This window comes from Asterias amurensis, chromosome 19, assembly GCF_032118995.1.
Source record: "Asterias amurensis chromosome 19, ASM3211899v1".
In the NCBI taxonomy this organism is placed as follows: domain Eukaryota; kingdom Metazoa; phylum Echinodermata; class Asteroidea; order Forcipulatida; family Asteriidae; genus Asterias; species Asterias amurensis.
The window spans coordinates 12,140,880-12,164,140 of record NC_092666.1 but is presented as its reverse complement, the minus strand read 5'-3'; the positions used below and the strand labels follow the sequence as shown (position 1 = coordinate 12,164,140).

The 23,261-nt window shown below is 39.1% G+C and overlaps 2 protein-coding genes across 5 annotated transcripts in view; one reads left to right on the top strand and one right to left on the bottom strand.

Annotated features, from left to right (window-relative positions):
* Positions 1-20,063, top strand: part of LOC139951311 (cystathionine beta-synthase-like) — a 132,720-nt gene extending 112,657 nt beyond the window's left edge. For all 3 annotated transcript variants that reach the window (XR_011787751.1, XR_011787750.1, XR_011787752.1), the window contains exon 14: positions 19,965-20,063. The gene's annotated coding sequence lies outside the window, so the exon portion shown is untranslated. The remainder of the gene's footprint in view (positions 1-19,964) is intronic.
* Positions 10-23,232, bottom strand: LOC139951310 (tetratricopeptide repeat protein 12-like). 2 transcript variants are annotated; one of them, XM_071950135.1, is made up of 17 exons: positions 23,088-23,232; positions 21,894-22,045; positions 19,790-19,826; positions 18,782-18,981; positions 16,951-17,143; positions 15,840-16,028; positions 15,239-15,308; positions 14,010-14,110; positions 12,229-12,400; positions 11,776-11,874; positions 11,019-11,082; positions 10,105-10,239; positions 9,418-9,612; positions 7,980-8,081; positions 6,679-6,778; positions 4,867-5,086; positions 10-244 (listed from the first exon to the last, which is right to left on the bottom strand). In XM_071950135.1, exons 1-17 carry the CDS (start codon positions 23,230-23,232, stop codon positions 175-177), a joined length of 2,244 nt encoding a protein of 747 aa, XP_071806236.1. In that variant the 3' UTR covers positions 10-174. The 2 variants fall into 2 exon arrangements, with proteins under 2 accessions (XP_071806236.1, XP_071806237.1); XM_071950136.1 differs by lacking the exon at positions 19,790-19,826.
* Between the last annotated feature and the right edge of the window lie 29 nt (positions 23,233-23,261).

The window sequence follows — 23,261 nt, the reverse complement described above, 5'->3', positions numbered from 1 at the left end:
GTTGGTAATCCTATTGTTGTCAAGGAATAAATTTCATGCTAAGCAAATTTTTGTGCTGAGAAGCTCTATGAAATTAAGCCCTGGTCTCGATTGCAATACCTGTCTCCCAGATTTCGAAGCAATTGTCACTTTGTGTACACCAGGCAGGGAAAGAGGACCATGAGCCTCTAACTGTTATTTGATGTATTTCATGCAAGAGTGAAGGATTCCCATTCCACCGAGTTTTCTCAATTCTTCAAGATGTCTGAAAAATAGAGCAGGAAGAAAGCGGTAAAGCAACTTTAAAGAATTTGGGTACTTTTTTTAACACAAACACATTGTCCACTGATTTTGAGATTAAACTTACGTGGTTTGAAGATAATGACAGTACAAAGCTTCACTTAAAATATGTCACAATGTCACAAAAATGCTGAGGTGCTGTAGTTTTTGAGAACTGAGTAAAACAATGTCACGAAAAACATGCTAAAATAATGTTTGTCTCCTGAGACAAAAATTATTATTGTGGCATTGTTTTACTCATTTCTCGAAAACTTCAGCACCTCAGCAAGTAATAATTTAAGGGAAGCTTTCGACCATCATTATCTTCAAACTGTGGAGTTTGATGTAAATCTGTTGACATTGTGTTTTGTGTCCTACAAAAATATACACTGCTAGCAGAAGAAAAGTTTGATGGATTTCAGAAGACGAGTTCCGAGACTGCACCAAAGATGCAGAGTTGGCTCCCATTATAAAGAGTACTTAGAAGAGGTTCTGCTTTATATAAAGAGCACATTCTGAAGTCCTGAATCTTATTTCTGCCTTGTCTTTCTTGTTCTTTGCTTTGCTGTCCTCTTATAACAACATTCATGTTAAAAAGAGGTAATTTGGCTATTCCCCGATTCTGCTTAAAGACAGTGGACACTATTGGTAATTGTCAAAGACCAGTCTTCTCACTTGGTGTATCTAAACATATGCATAAAATAACAAACCTGTGAAACTTTAAGCTCAAGTCGTCGAGATATGAATGAAATAAAAAACACCCTTGCAATAGGAAGTTGTGTGCTTTCAGATGCTTGATTTCGAGACCTCAAATTCTAAATCTGAGGTCTCGAAATCAAACATGTGGAAAATTACTTCTTTCTCGAAAACTACGTCACTTCAGAGGAACCGTTTCTCACAATGGTTTATACTATCAACCTCTCCCCATTACTTGTTACCAAGCGAGGTTTTATGCTGATAATTATTTTGAGTAATTACCAATAGTGTTCACTGCCTTTAAATAAAACCAGTTGAACCATTTATGTACATTAGTTATAATAAAACCAATTGATAACCATTTATGACGTTATAATAAAACCAATTGATAACCATTTATGACGTTATAATAAAACCAGTTGATAACCAGTTGTCCCAGCGATCTTGTTATAACGAGAGTCCACTGTACTGTTTTTAGTATCACATAATTAAATATGATACTAAATTCATGATCAAATTCAAAAGGAGAAGTCTGATTTCATCTGTTTAGTTTAAATCAGTCATACAAAATTATTTTGTCTGTGTGGCAACACCGATTGCCTAGACTAGACAAGAGTGATAATAAAACACAAAGCAACACTTGGTTTCCTTTTTCCTGTTCATTTATCCTTCTGACCTCAAGCAGGTAAAGAGTAAACTAAACAAATGTCCACAGGACTTGCAACAAGTACCGACAAACATTTGTCACACTTCTAGTTCAAGCCAAATTCTGTTTAAAGGGTAGGTTAGGTTTTCAGGCCAAATACTTTACGGTGGCAATGGTGGTGATTGCCTACATGCCAACTTGCCATTGCCTTGGTGCCCTTGAAATGCTCCAGTAGAAATTTACAATTTCCTCATAGGGTGCCCTTTACCAAGGAGAACATGCCTTGGTGCCCTTGCCCTTTCAAAAACGAAGCATACAGGCCTAGGTTTGGTTATCACTCTTAGAGTGAATGGCAATACAAAACATTGGTTAGAAGTCTACAGCCGGCTTTTGATAGTTTTAAGGCATATTGAGAACATTTAACTTAACTTAACTTAACTTAAATGCATTTATAAAGCGCTTTAACACTGTTTCAAAGCGCTGTACAGTTAAGAAAAACATTAAAATGCAGGATTAAAAAACATGAGAAAAATAGCAATATGTAAAAAAAAAAAAAAATACACAACAGTTAAAAAAGTAGCAAGAAATTAGTAAAAACATTGCAATACAAACAATCATATTACACAGAATAAAGTACAAAATAATAAGCGTCAGGCGGACCCAGAGTAAATCAACCCCATTTCTCTTCGTAGTAGTTGTGTCAGTTTTTACATATGGCCCAAATTAGAATAGAAAAGTAATGCTTCTCAGATTGAGAATTCCAATTTTAGGGCTCATTCTTCTTGAGGAAACATACTGACATGTGAAAATTTAATTTAAAAAGTTGGTTGCAATTTTTGAGATACTTATCGCTGAAAAAACCCCAGAGATTCTCTCCTGATTTTCAGTGATAATATTCTCTCCGGATTTTTTGGTGAAATCTCAAAGCTGCAACCATGCACCTTTGGAAATTAAATTTCACATATTTTTTATTGTAGACATCTGTATTTTCAGAACATCTACATGTCAAAAAAATCCATTTATCCGGGACCTCACACTAGCAAGTAACCAGCAAAGTCAATGAGAAAGACAACGGCTTATTATTCACACTTGGTAGTTGGTAAACGTTTCCAGCATGAAAACTAAGGTACATTGTAACACATCAAAGGGGACACAAGGAAATACACAATTCTTTTTTAAGGGGCGGGGGGGGGGGGGGGGGGGGAGTGGGTTACCCTTTTTTCCCAAAAGTCCCTCTCACAGTCTTCAAAAGTATGTAATTCACTATTTTTTAAACGTATTATGTGGCATTATTGTAAAGAAAATACATGTTCTGCGTATAAATGAAGAAAAAAATATCCCCCAAAATGTTTAAATTAATTAAAACTCTGGAAATCTTCAATCCAAGAGTCAACATTTCAAACAAATTAGGGGAACAGGTTGCAAGGATTCAGGGAAAAAGTGAAAAGCGGATCTATCTGCGTTCAGGAACTTTGTTTCATCCGTTTGAACAAATCGAAACCAGGGTGCATTTCCTTCCCGACAATGCTTTCCACTGCAACCAGCAGGAAATGCTATAAATACTAAAGAGGTGAACAATCTTGGACAAGGTAGAGGCTACTGGACACTTTTGGTAATTATTCAAAATAGTTGTCAGCGAAGCTGAGGGATGGAGTACTGGGGCATTTGACCCTTGACATAGTCAACAATCTGTGTAGCTCATTCAAGGAGCTGATTTGACAAAACTCTAGAATTAATCCTATCTCGAGTAACTCGAGTAACTCGTCCCAACTTAGGATGGGTTCAATGCAACGTCTATGGATATGGAACTGAACTCATCCCAAGTCCTAGGATTAATCCTAAGTTAGGAAGAGTTTGTTGAAATCGAGTAACTCGTCCCAACTTAGGATGGGTTCAATGCAATGTCTATGGATACGGAACTGAACTCATCCCAAGTCCTAGGATTAATCCTAAGTTAGGAAGAGTTTGTTGAAATCGAGTAACTCGTCCCAACTTAGGATGGGTTCAATGCAACGTCTATGGATACGGAACTCAACTCATCCCAAGTCCTAGGATTAATCCTAAGTTAGGAAGAGTTTGTTGAAATCGAGTAACTCGTCCCAACTTAGGATGGGTTCAATGCAACGTCTATGGATACGGAACTCAACTCATCCCAAGTCCTAGGATTAATCCTAAGTTAGGAAGAGTTTGTTGGAATCGACGGCAAGGCCATACAGCATGCAAGCATAAAAGCATGCTAAGCTCATGGAACTCTTGCATATCAAAAACTGATTACCGGCCAAACTCAGTGGTTGCCAGTTTGGCTACTGCAATAGGGTTAATGTTTCATTTTAGAGGTTTACAGACTCTCTTTATAATTTCACACCCCTACTACTTTTCCCCCACTTTTTGATCAATACTTTTTTGCTTGCAGTCTTTTAGAAGTGAAAGTTTAATTTAATAGACTTTTTACAGATTTGAGGCCGACAAATCTACATACACATTGCGCAGTATGTGCAATGTGTATACTTTCTTTTCTCTTGTTCTTTTACACTTTTACTGGCCATTTTCCAATTTACAATTATTGTTAATTTTATATACAGTTTTTTCTGACAATTTGTCATGGAATTTGACCCTTTTTCACACTTTGATATGTTTATAAAATATACCCATAAGAAAAAGAAAAAAAAACAAAAGAAGTTTAGAGTTAATACACAACAAAAGACCTTCTCGAGTTCACTTGAACAATGATTTCACTCGTGCAGACTCGCACAAGCTTGTATACACCTGCAACCATGGACCTCCTATTGTCCCTGTTTTGTTTGTACTAAATTTTTGGCATTAGCTCCCATTGGTTTTGTACACGTTTTCCAACTGTGGACCTTTCCCGAACCATGGACTCTATTGTCCTTTTTGTTGTTATAGAGTCCCTGGTTAGAATGTGTTTACATGCATAAACACACACCCACAGAAGAACAAGGCAAACACTATGGGTGCATTCGATTAGCTTCCTCGGGTCCTCCTCGCGGTGCATCTGGGTGAGCCCCCGACGACAAGAGCTAATTCGAACGATCACACTTGCCTCTTGTGGTGGCGTCATGCACGTCGGGCCAGCCCCAAGTGACCCGTTCCATTAGCAGGGCACAGGGGGCTGACCCGGGTGAGCCCCCTTGAATGACGTCAAAGCTATTCGAACGTACCGGGGTCGACCCAGGGAAGCTAATCAAACGCACCCAAAATGCTCCTATGGCTTGCTTCACTGGCAGAGCATAAAAACATGAACATACCTTTGATCAGTTGTCGCCAGTTTGGCTACTGCAATAGCACAGTTCTTTTTAACAGACTCGTCCGAGGAGTCTGTTTCGGATAGAAGCGTCTTAATGATGTCTGTGTGTACAAGAGAGCTACTCAATCCAGCTACCTGTGTACAGTGGCTCAGCACTAGAGCAGCATTGCCAATCATTACATCACTATCTGTCTTCAGAAGCCCCAGGGTGTATTGCAGTTCTGAGAACGGACAGACAAGTACGAGATTTCGTTAGTAAAGTAGGAATTAAAACTTTGCATGGTGGAAGTAGGTGTTGGTGCAAAAAGGTCTTGTTGAGTTGGTCAGCATCTTTGTATATGTACAATATGCCCCATACACTCACTGGTGGGATGACCTTGAAGTTTTCCCAAAGCGTCTGTTCAATAGTAATGAAGGCGGTGTGGAGAAGTGGAGCGGGGGATCGCGATAGTTGAGTGATAGTGAATAACACATGGAAATCCCTTTTTGGGTAGTGTTAGTTCTGAAAAGAACCGGTGGTTAACAGTTCAACATTCCGATCAGTATGCTCTGATCATCTTCAAGATTGAACAAAATTTGAAACGGCCCTATCTAGACAAAGCAATAAATCTGAAATGCTGTCAGATTCTAGTTGTCTGTGACTTATACATGCTAAGAACATGACAAATACAATGTATATCTAACAACCAACATACACATCTAGTAGTTTGATGACGGCACTGTTTTACGATTCAAAACGATTACAGCCAATATTTCCTTTGAGTAGCTACATCTTCTTAATGAGCCTGGAATGATCTTTCATGCATCAACGATTATTCAGGCTTACAAGAATCTATTTCTTTTTTCTTTTTCTTATTATATTTTTTTATGCAAGTCGCCAGACACACAAGACCTAAAGGCCACTTCAAGGTGTGGGCAACATTTTTTTTTTCCAGAGGCCGTTGCCACCTACTCCTAGGACTGAAACAGGGTTACCCCTTTTACAGTCCATACGGATGTAGGCTTGGGTATCATCAGTCTGAAGCCTGGCCGGTAGAGCAGAAAGCACTACCTCCCCAACTTTATGTAGCAAGTGTCACGACCGGGATTCGAACCCACACTCTGCTGATCAAACACTAGAGCTTCAATCAGGTGCTTTTAACAGCTCGGCCATGACACGCCACATACATTGTATATTCATACCTACTTTCAACAAACCCTACACCAGTACTGCTGGGAAAAAAATCAGAGGTACCAGTGTAAATACCGCATGTTAAATTTTGCAATCTTTCCCTATGAATATACATTATACTCCCCAGGGAGCTGAGATGGTTTAAAGCCATTGGACACTTTCGGTAAACAGTATTTTCCAAAGGCCCATACTTCATGTATCACAATAAATATAAAATAACAAACCTGTGAAAGTTTAGGCTCAATTGGTCATAGGAGTCGGGAGAAAATAACAGGAAAACCCACCCTTGTTTCCGCACGTTTCACCGTGTCATGACATGTGTTTACAGTAAATCCGTAATTCTCGCTATCGAGAATTGGCAAAATTGTTTTAATGTTTTCTCAAAAAGTAAAGCATTTCATGAAATAATATTTCAAGAGAAGTCTTTCACCATTACCTTCTGTAAGCCCTGTAAGTTATTTGTAAATCTGTGAACTTTTATTTGTTTTCTGTTCCGAAAGTGTATAATGGCTTTAAGGAATGATTTAAGGCCCTGTGACCAAGGTTAATAATGTACATTGTAGAAGCGCTTTGAGATGCTTTTCGGGTGTGAAAAGCGCTATATAAAAACTAGTTGTTATTATTAAAAAGGCTAGAATTTACCTGGATCTGTTCTGACCATATCGTTCCTAGCTTTATCACTCCTCTGTGTAAGAACTGCAAGACACTTAATGCCATAGTGGCCACAAGTCAGGTCCCCACCCTGTCAGACAGAGGGTAGCAATAAAGAATAATAATAATAATTAATAATAATACAAAGCATTTATACGGCGCTATACAAAGAACAGAGCGCCTAACATTAACAAAGGGAGGGCAACATAAGAACAAAAAACAAAACCAGACCAACGACGGGCAAATAGAGAAACAAAAAGACGGGCCAATAAGGATGGTTCTGGAAACAAAAATGTCTTGAGGAGGCGTTTAAACACAGCCAACGACGCAGCCCCTCTCAGATTCCCTGGCAGCGCGTTCCACAAGCGCGGTGCAGCAACCGCGAAGGCCGTGTCCCTGGCTTTCCTTTTGGATCTAGGAATGGAGAGCCGGGTCAAGTCTGATAAGGAGCGCAGTCGATGGCTGTGTGCATCAGAAATACCATATTGTAAGTGAATCAAATTGACATGATAATAAAACTATTATTGAAGTCTTAGTGCACGTCAATGTATCTACCATCAAGGTACTCAAGGCGCTGAGTATATGTACAAACTTTCAAAAAGATAGGTTATAGAAGTGATGGATTCTGAGACCCAATTGTAACACCTTTAAGGGTTTACAAGGTGCTATGGCGCATACAGCAGCCACAGCCAGAAACACCGGGGCAAACCCCTTCTCTTTTCGATAAGTGCACTTGGTTCTTTTACATGCGTTACAAAACACATGGGACCAACGGCTTTACGTCCCATCTGAATGACAAAGCTTAAGGACTCAAGTGTCACGGCTGGGGATTCGAACCCACACTCTGCTGATCAGAAAAACCAGCATTCCAATTCGGTGGTCTTAACCACTCAGCCACGAAACTTTCAAAAAAGGGGCCAATTTCATAGAGCTGCTTAAGCAAAAAAATTGCTTAAGCACGAAAATAGCTCGCTTATTTTACACATGTTACTGGCCAAAATTTCATGCAATATACTTTGCTTGTGACTGGTATTTAGCTGTCGTTTACTTACCATACCAATTGAGTGGAGTCTTGGCAGGTAATCTGATTTTACTAAGCAAGGATTTTTTTGCTTAAGCAAAATTGTGTGCTTAAGCAGCTCTATGAAATTGGGCCCAGGTTAGAAAACTATGGAAAGCCATAAATGCAAAACAAAAAACAGATGGCTACAATTTGAAAAACAATGCTACACAACTATTCAAACATAATTTGAGCATCATGGACACAAGAAGAATGAAAAATGTCACCTTACCCTCATGACCCTGATTATCTTTGGAATGTAGTTTCCTTTTGCTACATCCGCTAGACTCTCATCACCGAAAGGTAAGACATGACTGAGTATTCCAAGGGAACGCTGCAAAACAAACATATTGACCCATTTCACCTGACGTCATCATCAGAAAAATCTTGAATGCGCCATACTGGTGGGCAATTTCACTGTGCGTTTTCATATATAACTCTATGCATTGAGTATGCTGTGCGTAATGCAGGGAAGTGCGCGTTTTAGGCGACGCGGCGTTAATACACGTAAACCTAACTTGCCCACCAACATGGTGAGCGTGGCATCAGTCGCCACGTGTGACCATGTGCAAGGGGTCATTATATAATTTATTTTTTTTTCTTCTTCTTTTATGCAAGTTTGTCCCAAACAAGGCTAAAAGCCACTCTTGGTATGGGGCTACAAGAAGAAAAATGATTTAATGTGAAACAACTGTCTTTGATATGAGTCCATTAAAAAATCATATAAATTCTATATGATTTTGGGGGGCAAGTTAATATTAATATTATTAATATTCATGGTTTACTTATTAAAACACTGCAATACAGTGGCTAAAAGCTGAAATGTTCAGTTTACAAAATAGTCATTAAAAACATTACTATATAAAAATAAAAATAAATGAAATATCAAATGTATTAACCGATACATATACAGAGGAGCTATATGGGTTTTACTAGATACACAGTGTAGAACTGACTTAAAGATTGTCGTAAAGCTCTGTTCAAGAATTTCTAAGTTTGGTCATAACAACTCCATACTTTTCACTCAGTCATGTCAGTGGGTGTAGCTACAATGATTAACTTGGGTCATTAAACACAATGGATGAGAAGTTATTCTGACAGGGCAGGCAGCAACCCTACCGATTTAAGCATAATCAAGTTAATAAGTCCATTAGTTTTGGTTTTTACCCATACACCGATTTGTGTTAGCACTGTATACTCAGTACTTTCCCGAGTCCTGTGAAAAAATATCACAGGCATGTTACTCACAGGACTCAGGAAAGTACCGAGTATACAGTGCTAACACACATCGGTGTATGGGTAAAAAAACAAAACTAATATTATTTATCCCAAATGCAAATTTAACATCTCTTAAGTTAAGTCCTGTTGACAAAAGGAAATACATGAAGACAACAGGTGTGAGTTGTCTGACAAAATTGATGTTTTTATTTTCACAAAGAGGGTGAAGTTAAATTGATGAACTTGGGTCATTTAACTTAATTCATAAGTAGTTAATCTGAAGGGGCAGTCAGCAGCCTTACTGGTTAAACCATGATCCAGTTAAGTCCAGTTTACAAAAGGAATTACATGGAGAAAACAGGTGTGTGAGTTGTTTGACGAAAGCGATGTTTGATCTTACATGTCTTAGCCTCTTTCTTTAATGGAGGTAATCCAAAAAGTGGTCTACTCACTTTTCTGATGTTTTCTTGTCCACTGTCCAGCAAGAACAGTAATGTTGGGAAAAGTACCTTACCCTCTATGGGTAATGGGGTTCTCTTTTCATCAAATCTGGGGGTCCACTTAACGCACATGTTAAGGAGAAGGTTCATCACATATAAGAGGACGTTTCTCTGCAGCTCCATCTCTTGTTTCCGAGAATAAGTCTCCTGAAAACCAAAAATTATATTTAAAGAGTCTGGGTACTTTTTGTAGGACACAAAACACAATGTTCACAGATTTACATTTAACTTACACGGTTTGAAGATTTAAATTTAACATTATATTGTATCAGTACGGTACCTGCTGCCAAAACATTGGATTCAAACTGCCTCTAGCTACCGGGCAGTCTCGGTAGTCTTGGTAAGACACTGCTCTAGAATTGCAAGGGTCGTGGGTTCGAACCCCACCCGAGTAATTTTTGACAGGACACAAGAAAGTACCGACTACTGTAAAGGGTCAATTGCTACCATTGCTACTACACATTGGTGTATGGGTAAAAACCGAAAATAACATCTGATTATTATCTCGCAACTTCGACGACCAATTGAGTTAAACTTTTCACAGGTTCGTTATTTTGTGCATATGTTGAGATACACCAAGTGGGTTACTGGTCGACAATTACCAATAGTGCCCAGTACCTTTAAACAACAACAACTTACAATGATTTTGACGATAGCCCGCACAAACGGAGCGTTACAATACATTGCTTGACGGATTTTTGGGTTAACTGCCATACTGTCCATCATTGCAAGGCAGCACATAAGTAAAGAGTCTTCGGAAGGAGCAGTGTTCACCTGAAAGACGTAAAATGGAAAAGCATTTTAAAAATAATCAGCTGAATGTGAACGTCAGAAAATTGTGTTGTTAAAAACTCAAGTTTTAAGCATACATGGAGTAACCATTTGTCACGTCAGGTACGTACGTGCAGACGCCACACGTGGGCATGCAATAAGCCCAAAATGGGGACGTCACCTAGAAACGACACAATTTTGTGACGTTTACGTTCACATGTTTGCTCTCGTAACGTGCAGCTAAACCTCCCTAATAATAATAATAATAATTATTTAAATGCATATATAAAGCGCTTATCCCTTTGGTGCACAGATTAATTTTTAAAAAGGCAAGAAAAGAACATGTTCAACCGTGTTTTTCTCAAAATATTTCAACAGCACCCCTGTTGGCACTGGACACTATTGGCAAATGTCAAAGACTAGTCTTCACAGTTGGTCTATCTCAACATATTATGCATAAAATAACAAACCTGTGAAAATTTAGGCTCAATCGTTCATCAGAGTCGGGAGAAATAAACGGGAAGTTATTTCCGCACGTTTCGCCGTGTCATGACATGTGTTTCAAATAAATCCGTAATTCTCGATATCGAGAATTGATAATTGTTTTAATGTTTTCTCAAAAAGTAAAGCATTTTATGAAATAATATTTCAAGAGAAGTCTTTCAGCATGACCTTCTGTAAACCCTGCAAATCTGTGAACTTTTTTGTTTGTTTCTGTTCCAAAAGTGTATAATGGCTTTTTTGGAAAATACATTTGAAATGAAATGATTGTTTATTCTTACCAGCAGTCTTTCAAGCGCAGGGATTAAATGCGAATCGGCTCCATATTGTAACTTCGATTGAAACCTGTGAAAACACATGATAGTAAATTAACAATTAAATCAAAGGCACTGGACACCTTCGGTAATTGTCATAGACATAGTGTTAGCCAGAGGGGTGTCTGGGTGTCTTTTGGACACCCTGTTTTTAATTTGGACACCCTGTTTCATCTGTCATTTACATGTAAATTTATTGTAGGTGAACAATTTGGACACCCAGTTTTAAAATTTCCAGCAAATTTGGACACCCTTTTACCAAATCCTGGCTAAAACCTTGGTCATAGACGAGTCTTCTCACCTGGTGTATCTCAACACTAGCACAAAATAACAAACCTGTGAACATTTTAACTCAATTGGTTACAGAAGTTGCGAGATAAATGGAAGAAAAAAGGAAGAAAACAATCCTTTTCACATGAAGTTGTGCGCTTTCAGATGCTTGAATTTGAGACCTCAAAATCAAATTCTGAGGTCTTGAAAATTCAAGTGAGAAATAACTTCTTTCTCAAAAACAATGTTTTTGGGGGTGTGCCCCTTTATTAAATCCTTTATTTCTTGAGTGTGAAATTACCTCTTTCTCACAAATGTTTATACTATCAACAGCTCTCTATTGCTCTTTACCAAGTAAGTTTTTATGCTGACAATTATTTTTAGTAATTATTACCAATTATGTCAAGTGCCTTGAAATGAAAGCATGAAATATTATTGAAAAAATTATAGTTACTCCTTGTTCGTTGCTAGATCTCTGAGAAGCCTACAAGCTGTAGTGCGTACTTCCAGTGGAGAAGACGATTGGATGAAAGTCACTAGTAGAGACAGCATCCTATATGGAAGGACAAGGGTTAAAAAAGGGTTTGTCAAGCGCCATTTCTTTTCTTTCTTCATTTTGGTTATTTGTTACACACCCAAAAGCATGACTTACACCAATAACAGGATGGATATGAAACAAGAAATGACTCAGTTTTTGTTAAGGGAGGAAAACTCAAAATAAGATGGCATAATTTAGGGAGTGGCTTGACTATTCCACATATTTTTTATTACCAATTGGCCTCCTATTTTATTTAAAATTTATGTAAACTTGTTGTAATTCAGCCTTTGCGCTGCGAGGACAGTTTTTTAATAAACCATTTTATCTATCTATATCTATCTATCTGTCTATAAAAATATAGATACTTACTCCTGTTGGTCGACATTTTTAACAACTCCACTTTGTCCCTCTGCGTTTTTGGACAACGTGGAGAGCATCAAAACACATCGATGTCGCAGCCCCCCTTCTGATTTTTGTCTAAGCAGACCAAGAACGAGGGATGGAAAAACACTAAGATTCACCAGAAAAGCAGAATTTTCGACTAAAAAATAGAAGAGAGAAAAAGAACAATGTCAGGCTTAAACTCATAAAGGCACCTCTTGGTAATTGTTAAAGGCAGTGGACACTGTTGGTAATTGTCAAAGACCATTCTTCTCACTTGCTGTATCTTAACATATGCATAAAATAATAAACCTGTGAAAATTTGAGCTCGATTGGTCGTTGGAGTTGCAAGATATCTATGCAAGAAAAAAACAACCTTGTCACACGAAGTTGTGTGCTTTTAGATGCTTGATTTCGAGACCTCAAATTCTAAACTTGACATGCTTGAGGTCTCGAAATCAAATTCGTGGAAAGTCACTTCTTCTCGAATTCTATGTCACTTCAGAGGAACCCGTTTCTCACAATGTTTCATACTATCAATCTATTTCTATTACTCGTTACCAAGTGAGGTTTTATGCTGATATTTATTTTGAGTAGTTACCAATAGTGTCCACTGCCTTTAAAGACCAGTCAACACATATGTATAAAATAACCTGTGAAAATTTGGACCCAATATTGGTCATCGAATTTGCAAGAGAATAATGAAAGAAAAACACCCTTGTCTTCTTTTAAAGGCAGTGGAAACTATCGGTAATTACTCAAAATAATTATTAGCATAAAACCTTTCTTGGTAACGAGTAATGGAGAGAGGTTGATAGTATACAAAATGTGAGAAATGTTTTAATGTATCAACAGCTCTTCATTGGTAGTTACTAAGTAAGTTTTTATGCTAACAATTATTTTGAGTAATTACCAATGATGCAAAGCCTTTCAACAAAATGTAATTATTTTTTACAAATGAATTATTGAAGAATATGATAATAAAAAATAAAAAATAAAATAATAATAAATAAAAAATATATATTTTTGTAGATGCCCACCATGTGAATTTCCCCTTATCCCAAATTCTCTGAAATCTACTCACTGGTTTACTGCGACACTTATAAGCTGCGACTAGTATTGAAAACGTGACTTTTGATTGCTTAGTCGAGTAGCGACTACCATTATGGCAACTACTCGGTTAATCGTGCCTCCACAACTACTACAAAAATAGTCAGGACTTCCTGCTTGGTAAACTAATTGTGTCACTCAAGACAACATAATTTACATGTGAAACACAATCAAACCAGTAACACAGACATCCATTCCTGGATTTTTACTTTTACGCCAGCGGCAAACACTCGCCGCAATGCATCTTAGGAATTCGTCGCGACTAAAGTCAAAGTCGCACCTATTTTGGGCGCGACTAGTCTAGTAGTAAATTTCTAGTCGCACAGGCTTCGTTATCAGGGCCCAATTTCTTTGAGCTGCTAAGCACACAAACTTGCTTAGCTTGATATTTTTGCCTGGATAAAAACAGGATACCAACAAAATGTTCACGTGATTTTCAGGATAAGAAAACAACAGCTGAATACCAGCAACAAGTATGCAATATATATGGAAATTTGGTTGGTAATCCTGTTTTTATCAAGAAAGAAATTTCATGCTAAGCAAATGTTTGTGCTTAGCAGCTCTATGAAATCGGGCCCTGTAGTAAGAACATTCACCCTGGAACCCACTTCCCCAAGGCCAGTGATCCTGACCCACCGTTTAGAATGGGTAGTACTTACTGTTGTCCGTAACAGCAGTTGTCAACATTTCAAGGATCACATTAATGAGGTCTTCGACATCTGAACTAAGATCATCGCATGTTATTGCGTCATCAAGGCATCTACATTGAAACATGTAAAAGTTGTATGTCAACATTACGCAATATGAGACCAGGCTGGATCATTATTATTTATTAGTATATTACAACAACAAAACATAAGGTAGAAAGATGAAGGAATCCCAGGTCAAAATTCCAATTGAACCTAGTTAAACTGGGTTTAACTGGAACTAGTTGAAACTCAGTTGATCAAACACAGTTAAAACCCAGTTAAAACCAGCTGGTTTATTATGAAAAATGGACAGAAACCAACTGGTTTCAAATTTAAACCTAGTTGAACACAGTTAAACCTAGTCCAAACCAGTTTGTTAATATGGAAAATGGACAAGTTTGGTCACTATCCAGTTGAACCAGTTGACCCCAGTTAACTGGGTTCAACTGGAATTTTGACCTGGGATCACTAATCAGTTATGGGCCAAACCATGTCAAATTAACCAAGAATTTCCCTTGACCTCTCAGATTTGTTTTTCAATTTTTTGTGGGATCGATCAGGATGGCTTATGATCTGGCCCCAGTTTCATGGCTCTGCTTACAGCAACATTTTGCGCTGTTTATGATCACCATTCTCATAGCGTGACACTGTGCAGTCGCAAAATTTCTGCACTATATAGCTGTGTATTAGCGAAGAATGCCTAGAAACATGGAGTCTGCACACACACAAGTAGAGGTCGTTGCCACCTACTCCTAGGGCTGAAACAAGGTTACCCCCGTTACAGTCCATACGGATGTAGGCTTGGGTATCATCAATCCGAAGCCTGGCCGGTAGAGCAGAAAGCACTACCTCCCCAATTTTACGTAGCAAATGTCACGACCAGGAATCCAGTGCTCTTAAAGTCTTAACCGCTCGACCATGACACGCCAGACCCGTGAATTATGCTTGACAGTGTAAGCTTAAAATTCCCTGGTTCCGTAAGCAACAATTCTTTGCTCTTAGCTGATGGTAAGCAGAACCAGAACAGGGGCCAATTTCACAAAGCAATAAAATTCATCGCAAGACAAAATTTCAGTATCACCATAGTGATTTGTATTGTGACATTATGTTTGACTTAGCAACTGCAATTGATTTGCAGTAACGATTAATCTTAGGTCATTGTGAAATCGGCCCCAGGGCCCTATTCGCAAAAAACTTACTGGCTTATTGCTGTGACATTTCTTAAAAGGTGAAAGCCTCCATACTGTCTGAAAAGTGCTTGCGATGAGCCTGTAGCAAGAAATTAAAAACATGAGAACAACTTAAAAAGCTGTGATTTGACAAGCTGCTTTCACCATAATAACAATAATAACAGTAACAATATAAATAAGTTCTTATTTCTCTATCACTTTATCAAAGCGCTCGGTATTTTTTCCTGCAAGGTATGCAGAGCTACTTTTTGAAGTATGAGACCTATTTCTCTATAGCATCGTGTTATGGTTTTTCAATATGCAGCCTATCAAACCAGGAACACCGGGGCGAACTCCTTCTCTTTTTGATAAGTGCACCGGGTTCAGAAACAGGACCAAGGACTTTACATCCAATTCGATCAGAAACGCCAGAGCTTGAGTCCAGTGCTCTTACCTGCTAGGGCTAGGCCATGACACTTTAATACATTGTACTTGCTGTCATTTATAGCAGTACAAAGAATTCTACATCCCCTGGCATACATGTAATATGGAATGGGTTGATTGGGCTGTTCGAGCTTGAACAGGATTTGAACCATGAACCCATATAACAGGCTTTACACTTTCTACTTACTGTCATTTATAGCAGTACAAAGAATTCTGAATCCCCCGGCATAATATGGGATGGGTTGATGTGGTTGTTTGAGCTTGGATAGGATCTGAACTACCCCGGTCGCTTTTGTATCACCTTCGTTAAACAGTCTCTCAGCTTCCATCGCCGATGTTGCTAAGGACTCTGCTAAGCGAGCTGCAGCGATATACCCTAAGCAGTAAAATAAAAGCGATAAAAATTACAGTTCCAATAGCACCAGAAAATATCGGTAAAACCAAAGTGTTGATTCGTTATCCACGATGCAAATTTAACATCTATCAAATTGTTGCAGTACCCGCTGCTAAAACTATGGATTCGAAATGCCTCTAGCCACCGGGCAACCTCGGTGGTCTAGTTGGTATGACACTGCTCTAGAATTGCAAAGGTCGTGGGTTCGAATACCACATGCCTGTGATTTTTTTCCAAAGAACTCGGGAAAGTATCAAGTATACAGTGTTTACGCACATCTATGTATGGATAAACCAAAATGAATAGAAACAAAAATATTTGCAGTTCCAATTAAAACAGGGCACAATTTCATTGAGCTGCTCAAGCACATAAATCAGCTAAGCAAAACAAAATTATGTTTACCAGAATATGGTGACCAGCCAAAATACCATGTAAAGTGGTAGAGTTTACTGGTATCCTGCTCATTCAGTCTTTTTAAAGGCAGTGGACACTACTCAAAGTACTGGTAATTACTCAAAATAATTATTAGCATAAACCCTTACTTGGTAACGAGTAATGGGGAGCTGTTGATAGTATAAAACATTGTGAGAAACGGCTCCCTCTGTAACGTAGTTTTAGAGAAAGAAGTAATTTTCCACGAATTTGATTTCGAGAACTCAGGTTTAGAATTTGAGGTATCGAAATCAAGCCTCTGAAAGCACACAACTTCGTGTGACACGGGTGTTTTTTCTTTCATTATATTTATTATCTCGCAAATTCGACGACCAATTGAGCTCAAATAGGTTTGTTATTTTGTGCATATCTTGAGAATGAGATACACCAAGTGGGAGAAGACTGGTCTTTGACAATTACCAATAGTGTCCAGTGTCTTTACATGAATGAAAGAATATAACAATGTACAAACCTTTGACAGTCTTTTCTTGATTCTGGTCGATCTCTAGTATTTCTTGGTACGTCTTGACAGCAGTGTCGTATTCCTTCAGTCCAAGGTATGCCTTCCCAAGATGTATTCTAGCCTTAACGTGGTTGGGTTCAAGCTGCAAGGCTGTATGGCAATCTTCCTTAGCTTCCTCAAAACGTGACAGTTTGTTGAGGGCCTGTAATACCCAAATAAAACAAAGGGAAAATAAAATTAAAAATTGCAAGATTAAAGGCACTGGGGTCGATTTCACAAAGAGTTAGGACTAGTCCTAACTTAGGACTAGTCCTAGGAGATACATTGTGTATACAAATTGCATTGATAGTCCCAAGTCAGGACGAGTAACTGGTCCTAACTCGAGATAAGACTAGTCCTAACTCTTTTTGAAATCCACCCCTGGATACCTTTTGTAATTTTCAAAGACCAATTTCTCACTAGGTGTATCTCAACATGCAAAAAATAAACAAATCTGTGAGAATTTTGACTCAATTGGTCATCGAAATTGCGAAAGAACAATGGAAGAAAAAACACCCTTGTTGCTCAAGTTGTGTGCTTTTAGATGCCTTAAAATTTGAGACCTCAGCTGAGATCTGTTATTCAATTCAAAATAACCTTTCTCAAAAACTTAATTAGTTACTTCAGAGGGAGCTGTTTCTCATGTTTTAACAGCTCTCCATTGCTCGTTCCCAAGTTAGTTTTTATGCTAACAATTATTTTGAGTGATAACCGATAGTGTCCATCCAGTCCCTTTACATGAGTTTTCCAGAACCTTTTAAATGTCCTAGCTGAGAATATTTGCAATAGCCTCAGTCAGTACTGTGTTTGTTTTGCTATCCTCTCATACAAAATTCCTGTTACGAGTAGATTATTTCGCCAGTTCCAATGGCTTGTTACAGGAATCAAATTAACCCACATCACCAACGGCAATAGACCCTTCCCATGAAATAGGTAAATTGCACATAACGCGTGAACACTAAAATTTTGGTTGGCAAAAATAACATCACGCTGTTTTGTACACAGCTAATTGCTGCGTGCTCAGACGTGTTTGCGCGTCTGCTATGCACAATAACTCTTAGGAGTTTGCCAACCAATAGGGTCTGTTCGCATGCGTGAGTGGTAGCATATTTCCTTGGGAAGGGTAATTGCTGTGGTGTCCTTTGATTTTCTTGCTGTGGTGCCCTTTGCAAGGTTTCCATACATACTTTCATTTTCCTCATAGAATGCCCCTCAAGAGAAAAATTACTGTGCGTGCCCCCCCCCCCCCCCGCCCCTCAAAAAGCAAAGCTCTAGGCCTGTTGTAAATTCAAGAGTAAACCATAGCAAAAACTTTGTGAGGGGGGAATTTATGCTATCGCGTTTTGATGGACACGTATCTGAGCTCTGCTTAGTGCATAACTCTATGGCGTTCGCCAACCAAAAGGGTCTGTCTGCATGCATGTAGTGTATTTCATGGGAAGGACCCATTGCTGTGGAGTCTTTTGCTAGAGTTCCAGACAAATTTTCATTTCCTAATAGGGGAGAAAATCACTGTGCTCCTTTAAGAGCATGTTTGAGGACAGTTGTTATACAACAAGAGTCAACTGTTGTGAAATTTTTGTGAGGGCAAATTATTGTGTCGCCTTCTGATGTGCAGACGTACCAAGGTTTCCACACAAATTTTCCTCATAGAAGTGCCTCTTACTCAAGGAAAATTGCTGTGCCTCTTCAAGAGGGAAGTTCAAGGCCTGTTCTTATTACAAGAGTCAACTGTTGTGAACATTTTGTGAGGGAAAACTATTTCCTGTTGCCTTCTTGCATGTCTTATGGTTGCACGTACCTGAGCTCTGTTAGTATACAGTATTGTGAAATCTTTCAAGCGCTCCAGACCTTGTGTGTATAGCTCCACGGCTCGAAGGAAGTTGCCCGTCTTGAATTTCTCGTTTCCCTGATTCTTAAAGATGGTGGCCTCCTCTCTCCTCTTCTTGCGCTTCATAGCGCGCTCATTGGCGTCCGCTTCTATGGACCTCAAGAAACCATCTGGAAGGGGCAGGAGAATAACATGCATGACCTTTGACATGAACTCTGACCTATGTATGACCTCCAACATTTTGCAACTGTCTTTGTCCCTTCCCATTTGATAATGAAACCAGAGCTCAATTTAATAGAGCTACATTACTTTTAAGTACACATAAAATAGTCACCACCCAAAAGCAGGATATACACAGGACATGGAGGTAGAAATAGACACCTCCATGCACAGGACATCACTTCATTCTTCCTACCGCTCCATTTCTGACACAATTTTACAGGAAACTGAGGCACTACATGTAAGTAACCACAGAAAGATTGTTCATCTGAGTAGTGAGGAACTGTGGATAAGCAACCCCCAGACCATTCAACCCCATGGATTAAACACCCAAGACAGAAACGACTTATAATTTGTGTCTTTGCCTTAGATCTTCTTTTTACCGCAGTTAATCATAACAGGTTTTTTCTAGGGTGCCATGCCTATCAATGATGACACTCCTCCCCCTTTCTTTTAATCTGTCTCATTCACTAATTAGTTACTTTTTTCCCCCGTCATTGACTTTTTCTTTAGTGTTCCCTGGCACTTCTTGTGGTCAATGGTTAAAACAGCCCCTTCACCTACTATCACAACACCCCCCTCTCCCTTGTCACTTCTCTCTTTTCGTAAACCCCCTGCTTTTTGTGAGTGCTTTCAGTTGACTGCTTTCATGGATGTAGTGTATGAGCCTTTGAGAACGACTCTGCTAGGGTCCAAACTTCAGGCCACTAACTACATGTATGTAGTTTTTTTCATCACACAAATGACAGATGAACAAACCTTGATCCAATGAAGGATTACTTCCTCCAGCAATGCCCTGTAAAATAGTCAGAGAAAGAGTTTCAAGTGATCAACTACAAGTATTAATTTTTGGTTTTTACCCATACACCGATGTGTGTTTAATAGCACTGTATACTCAGTACTTTCCCGAGTCCTGTGAAAAAAAATCACGTAGGCATGTTACTCGGGTGGGATTCGAACCCACGACCCTTGCAATTCTAGAGCAGTGTTTTACCACCTAGACTACCTAGGTTGCCCTGTAGCTAGAGGCAGATCGAATCCTATGTTTTGGCAGGGTAAAAACAAGTAAACAAGAAAACCGCCTGACCAGAATCAAAAGCATGAATGTTTTAAGAAGCTAAATAAAAAGCAAACAATCTTACAAACAATTGTACAAGAAGTAAAAGAGCAACTATAAATATAAATATTAATAGTAAACTTGCGGGTACAACCATGGGTAAAAACTCTTTTGAGGGAGTGGTTTTTACCCATGGTTGTACCCGCAAGTTTACTATTAATATTTATATATAGTTGCTCTTATTCTCCACACCATGCAAACCTTCAAACACCATTTTACAAGAAGTAATTTTTGAATGAGGCTAAGCCTAAAGGCCAAGTAACACAGGCCACGATAACGATAACGAAAATGATAAAAATGCACGCCCTCGATGGGTTGAAATGCTCCACGCAGAATACGCCCTCACTCATTCAACCAATCAAGGGCGTGCATTTGTATCGTTGTCGTTTTCGTTCTTGTTATCGGGGCCTGTGTGACTTGGCCTTAAAGGAGATTAAAGTCATCCAAGATGCTCCTCTTCATTTGTAAATAAAACTTTTAAGCATCCATTGAGAAGCCACTTGTGACATCTCCTAATAGCTGGGATACTGTAGCTCTTGTCGCACCCATATATTGTTCCTGAGTGACTTTTTATGACTGCCAGATTGACCTTTTATGGCTGCCAGAGTGACCTTTTATAACACGCTCTCTGTGTCATAAACCAGAAAGTTTGGGTGGCGACAAGACTTGACTAGACCAACTAGAGCACAGTGAGATTGCCTATAATAGGCCTTTCGAACCATGCACTGGAGCATGGTCGAAACGGTCAATTCGAAAGCCATGTCACAGATTCTGGTCAATTCTAGTCTAGTCGCTCACCCAAACTTGTTCAATGCTGCTAACTTTTAAACTCTTGTGTCTTGCCACAGGGGGCACTGTGTCAATCAATATAAATGGACTTATGGGACTTTCCTGAAGAAATAGCTCTACAATTTTCCCTTTTTGAAATATTTGTTATGGCATAATGACCGATCCATTAAGCTCCGCCCCAATGCATTTATAATGACCAATCACAACGCAACGAATGTCCGACAAATAAGGTTCGACATGCGTGCGCATATGCTTGGCGCGCGCGGCAGATTGTGTAGAAAGGCATTGGAAAGAATCTTGTGTTCTTGCTAAAAATACACGTGCGTAGTGGGCAGAGCCTAATGGATTGGTCTATTAGTCACATACCTCAGTTTGCCAGTTTCGCTTAGACAACAACCGTTTGGAAAATGAGGGATGGGATGCATTACAGGCCTGACATTTGAAGGGCAAGGCCATTTTCGTTTTGCAAAGGGCACATCCATTGGAAAATCTTAAAGTCAACGGAAAACTTTTGAAGGGGCACAAAGGCCAAGACCAGGGGCAAGGAAGCAAGCCTTTTTGAGGTATGGCGGACTTGAAAGGAGTGTACTGTTTGGTTTGGGTGTATACACACAGTTTACCCAAACCATAGTGTTGTAGCGTGTCCACCATCTCAAAAAAGCTTATGGCCTCCATGGCCTGCGTGTAACTCCAGGGCCCAATTTCATAGAGCTGCTAAGCACAAAAATTTGCTTAGAAAGAAATGTTTTCCTTGATAAAAACAGGATTACCATGTTTGTTGCTTATTGCTTGTTTACTTACTATTCAGCTGTTGTTTGCCTATCCTGAAAATCATGGGGAAATTTGGTTGGTAATCCTGTTTTTATGAAGGAAGAAATTTCATACTAAGCAAATTTTTGTGCTTAGCAGCTCTATGAAATTGGGCCCAGGCCTGGCATTAGTCGCAACTGCACTCACCTTAGCTGTCTCATCCTTAAAAGCTGCTTTGTTGATGACTGTACGGTCAACAGGGCTCTGCTGCTGCCGGCGGTTTAGTGAACTTCCTGGACCGGCGGAGGAACCAACCTCCTTCACTGCATCCAGAGACTCGTCACCTTTCACCACTGACTCTGTGTACATGTATCATTCAAACGAAAATATAAAAATAAGTAAATGTTTTGCAACAACACAACGCAAATCACAATAAAGAAAACAAATAAATGTTTCAAGTTAAACAATGCAAAGTCACTGTACTTAAACAAAATACTCTCAAAGGCAACAGTTGAGTGTTGAGTGTTAAAAAAAAACCTTGAATCCTAACTAATTTAAATAAATTGGGGTGCATACTAATTACTACTAAAAAATATTTGTAACACAAACCGCAGACCAGATATGTAAATTTCTTATAAGGAATAGGGCTACGTACAGGGGGACTACAGCTCCACAACTCACAAGACCCTGGATTTTAACTCTCACCATATTTGCGATAACGTAACCCTCCTGCCGACGGCGTAGCAGGAGGGTTACGTTATCGCAACTACTCTCACCATCACCACCAATCCCCACCGTGCTTTTTATCAGTTTGCTCCATCAGCGACACTCAGTCATTGTTACAAAAAGGGATATTGAGGTTTTTAATAAGATACTATTTTATTTCATATCGAATGAAAAAGTCAAAGGGAAAGTGGTGGCGCCATACGCAAATTTTCTCACAAAATTAGTAACAATGTGAATTCTGTAAATAAAGTACACACAGTTCAATAGTTCAAATACATGTACACGGTACAGTGTCTACACAGATTACGTTTTAAACACAATACATTACATGGTGGCACAGGAGGATCGACCAGTTGACAGGGGTAGCGTTGACAGACACAACTGACGGCACAGTCCAGGGGGTCGACTTCACAAAGAGTTAGAACTCGTCTTATCTCGAGTTAAGACGAGTAACTCGTCCTAACTTATGATTAGTTTTAAGGTCTGCATGCTACAGTGCAGGGTTGGGACTCGTTGTAAGTCCTTAGATTAGTCTTAAGTTAGGAAGAGTTTTGTGAAATCGACGGCTGGTCAGACAGTTGTTAATGTTAAGTTTGGTTGGGAAATCTTCCCAAAGTAAGAACAAGGTGTTGTAATATTAATGTTATGCCTACTAGTAGTACTACACATACATACCTAATTCGTCAATACGCCGTAAAAAATCGTCGAGATCTGGGTTACTAGTTTTTGATCCACCCGCCATGACTACGTAGTTACTCGATAGTTGACCAACCTTGTAAACAAACAAGCATGCAGTACGGTGTATCCCCCAGCGTCTCATGGTCTGTCTCTCTCGTCAGAAATCGACAA

What these genes read in the sequence shown, in the direction of transcription:
- LOC139951310 (XM_071950135.1), bottom strand. Translation starts at nt 23,232, where the DNA reads ATGAGACGCTGGGGGATACACCGTACTGCATGCTTGTTTGTTTACAAG. An exon ending in TTAAGGATGAGACAGCTAAG is followed by an intron (nt 19,827 to 21,893) that starts GTGAGTGCAGTT and finishes ACTATTTTACAG; the next exon opens with GGCATTGCTGGAGGAAGTAA. An exon ending in TCAAGAAAAGACTGTCAAAG is followed by an intron (nt 16,029 to 16,950) that starts GTTTGTACATTG and finishes TTTACTGCTTAG; the next exon opens with GGTATATCGCTGCAGCTCGC.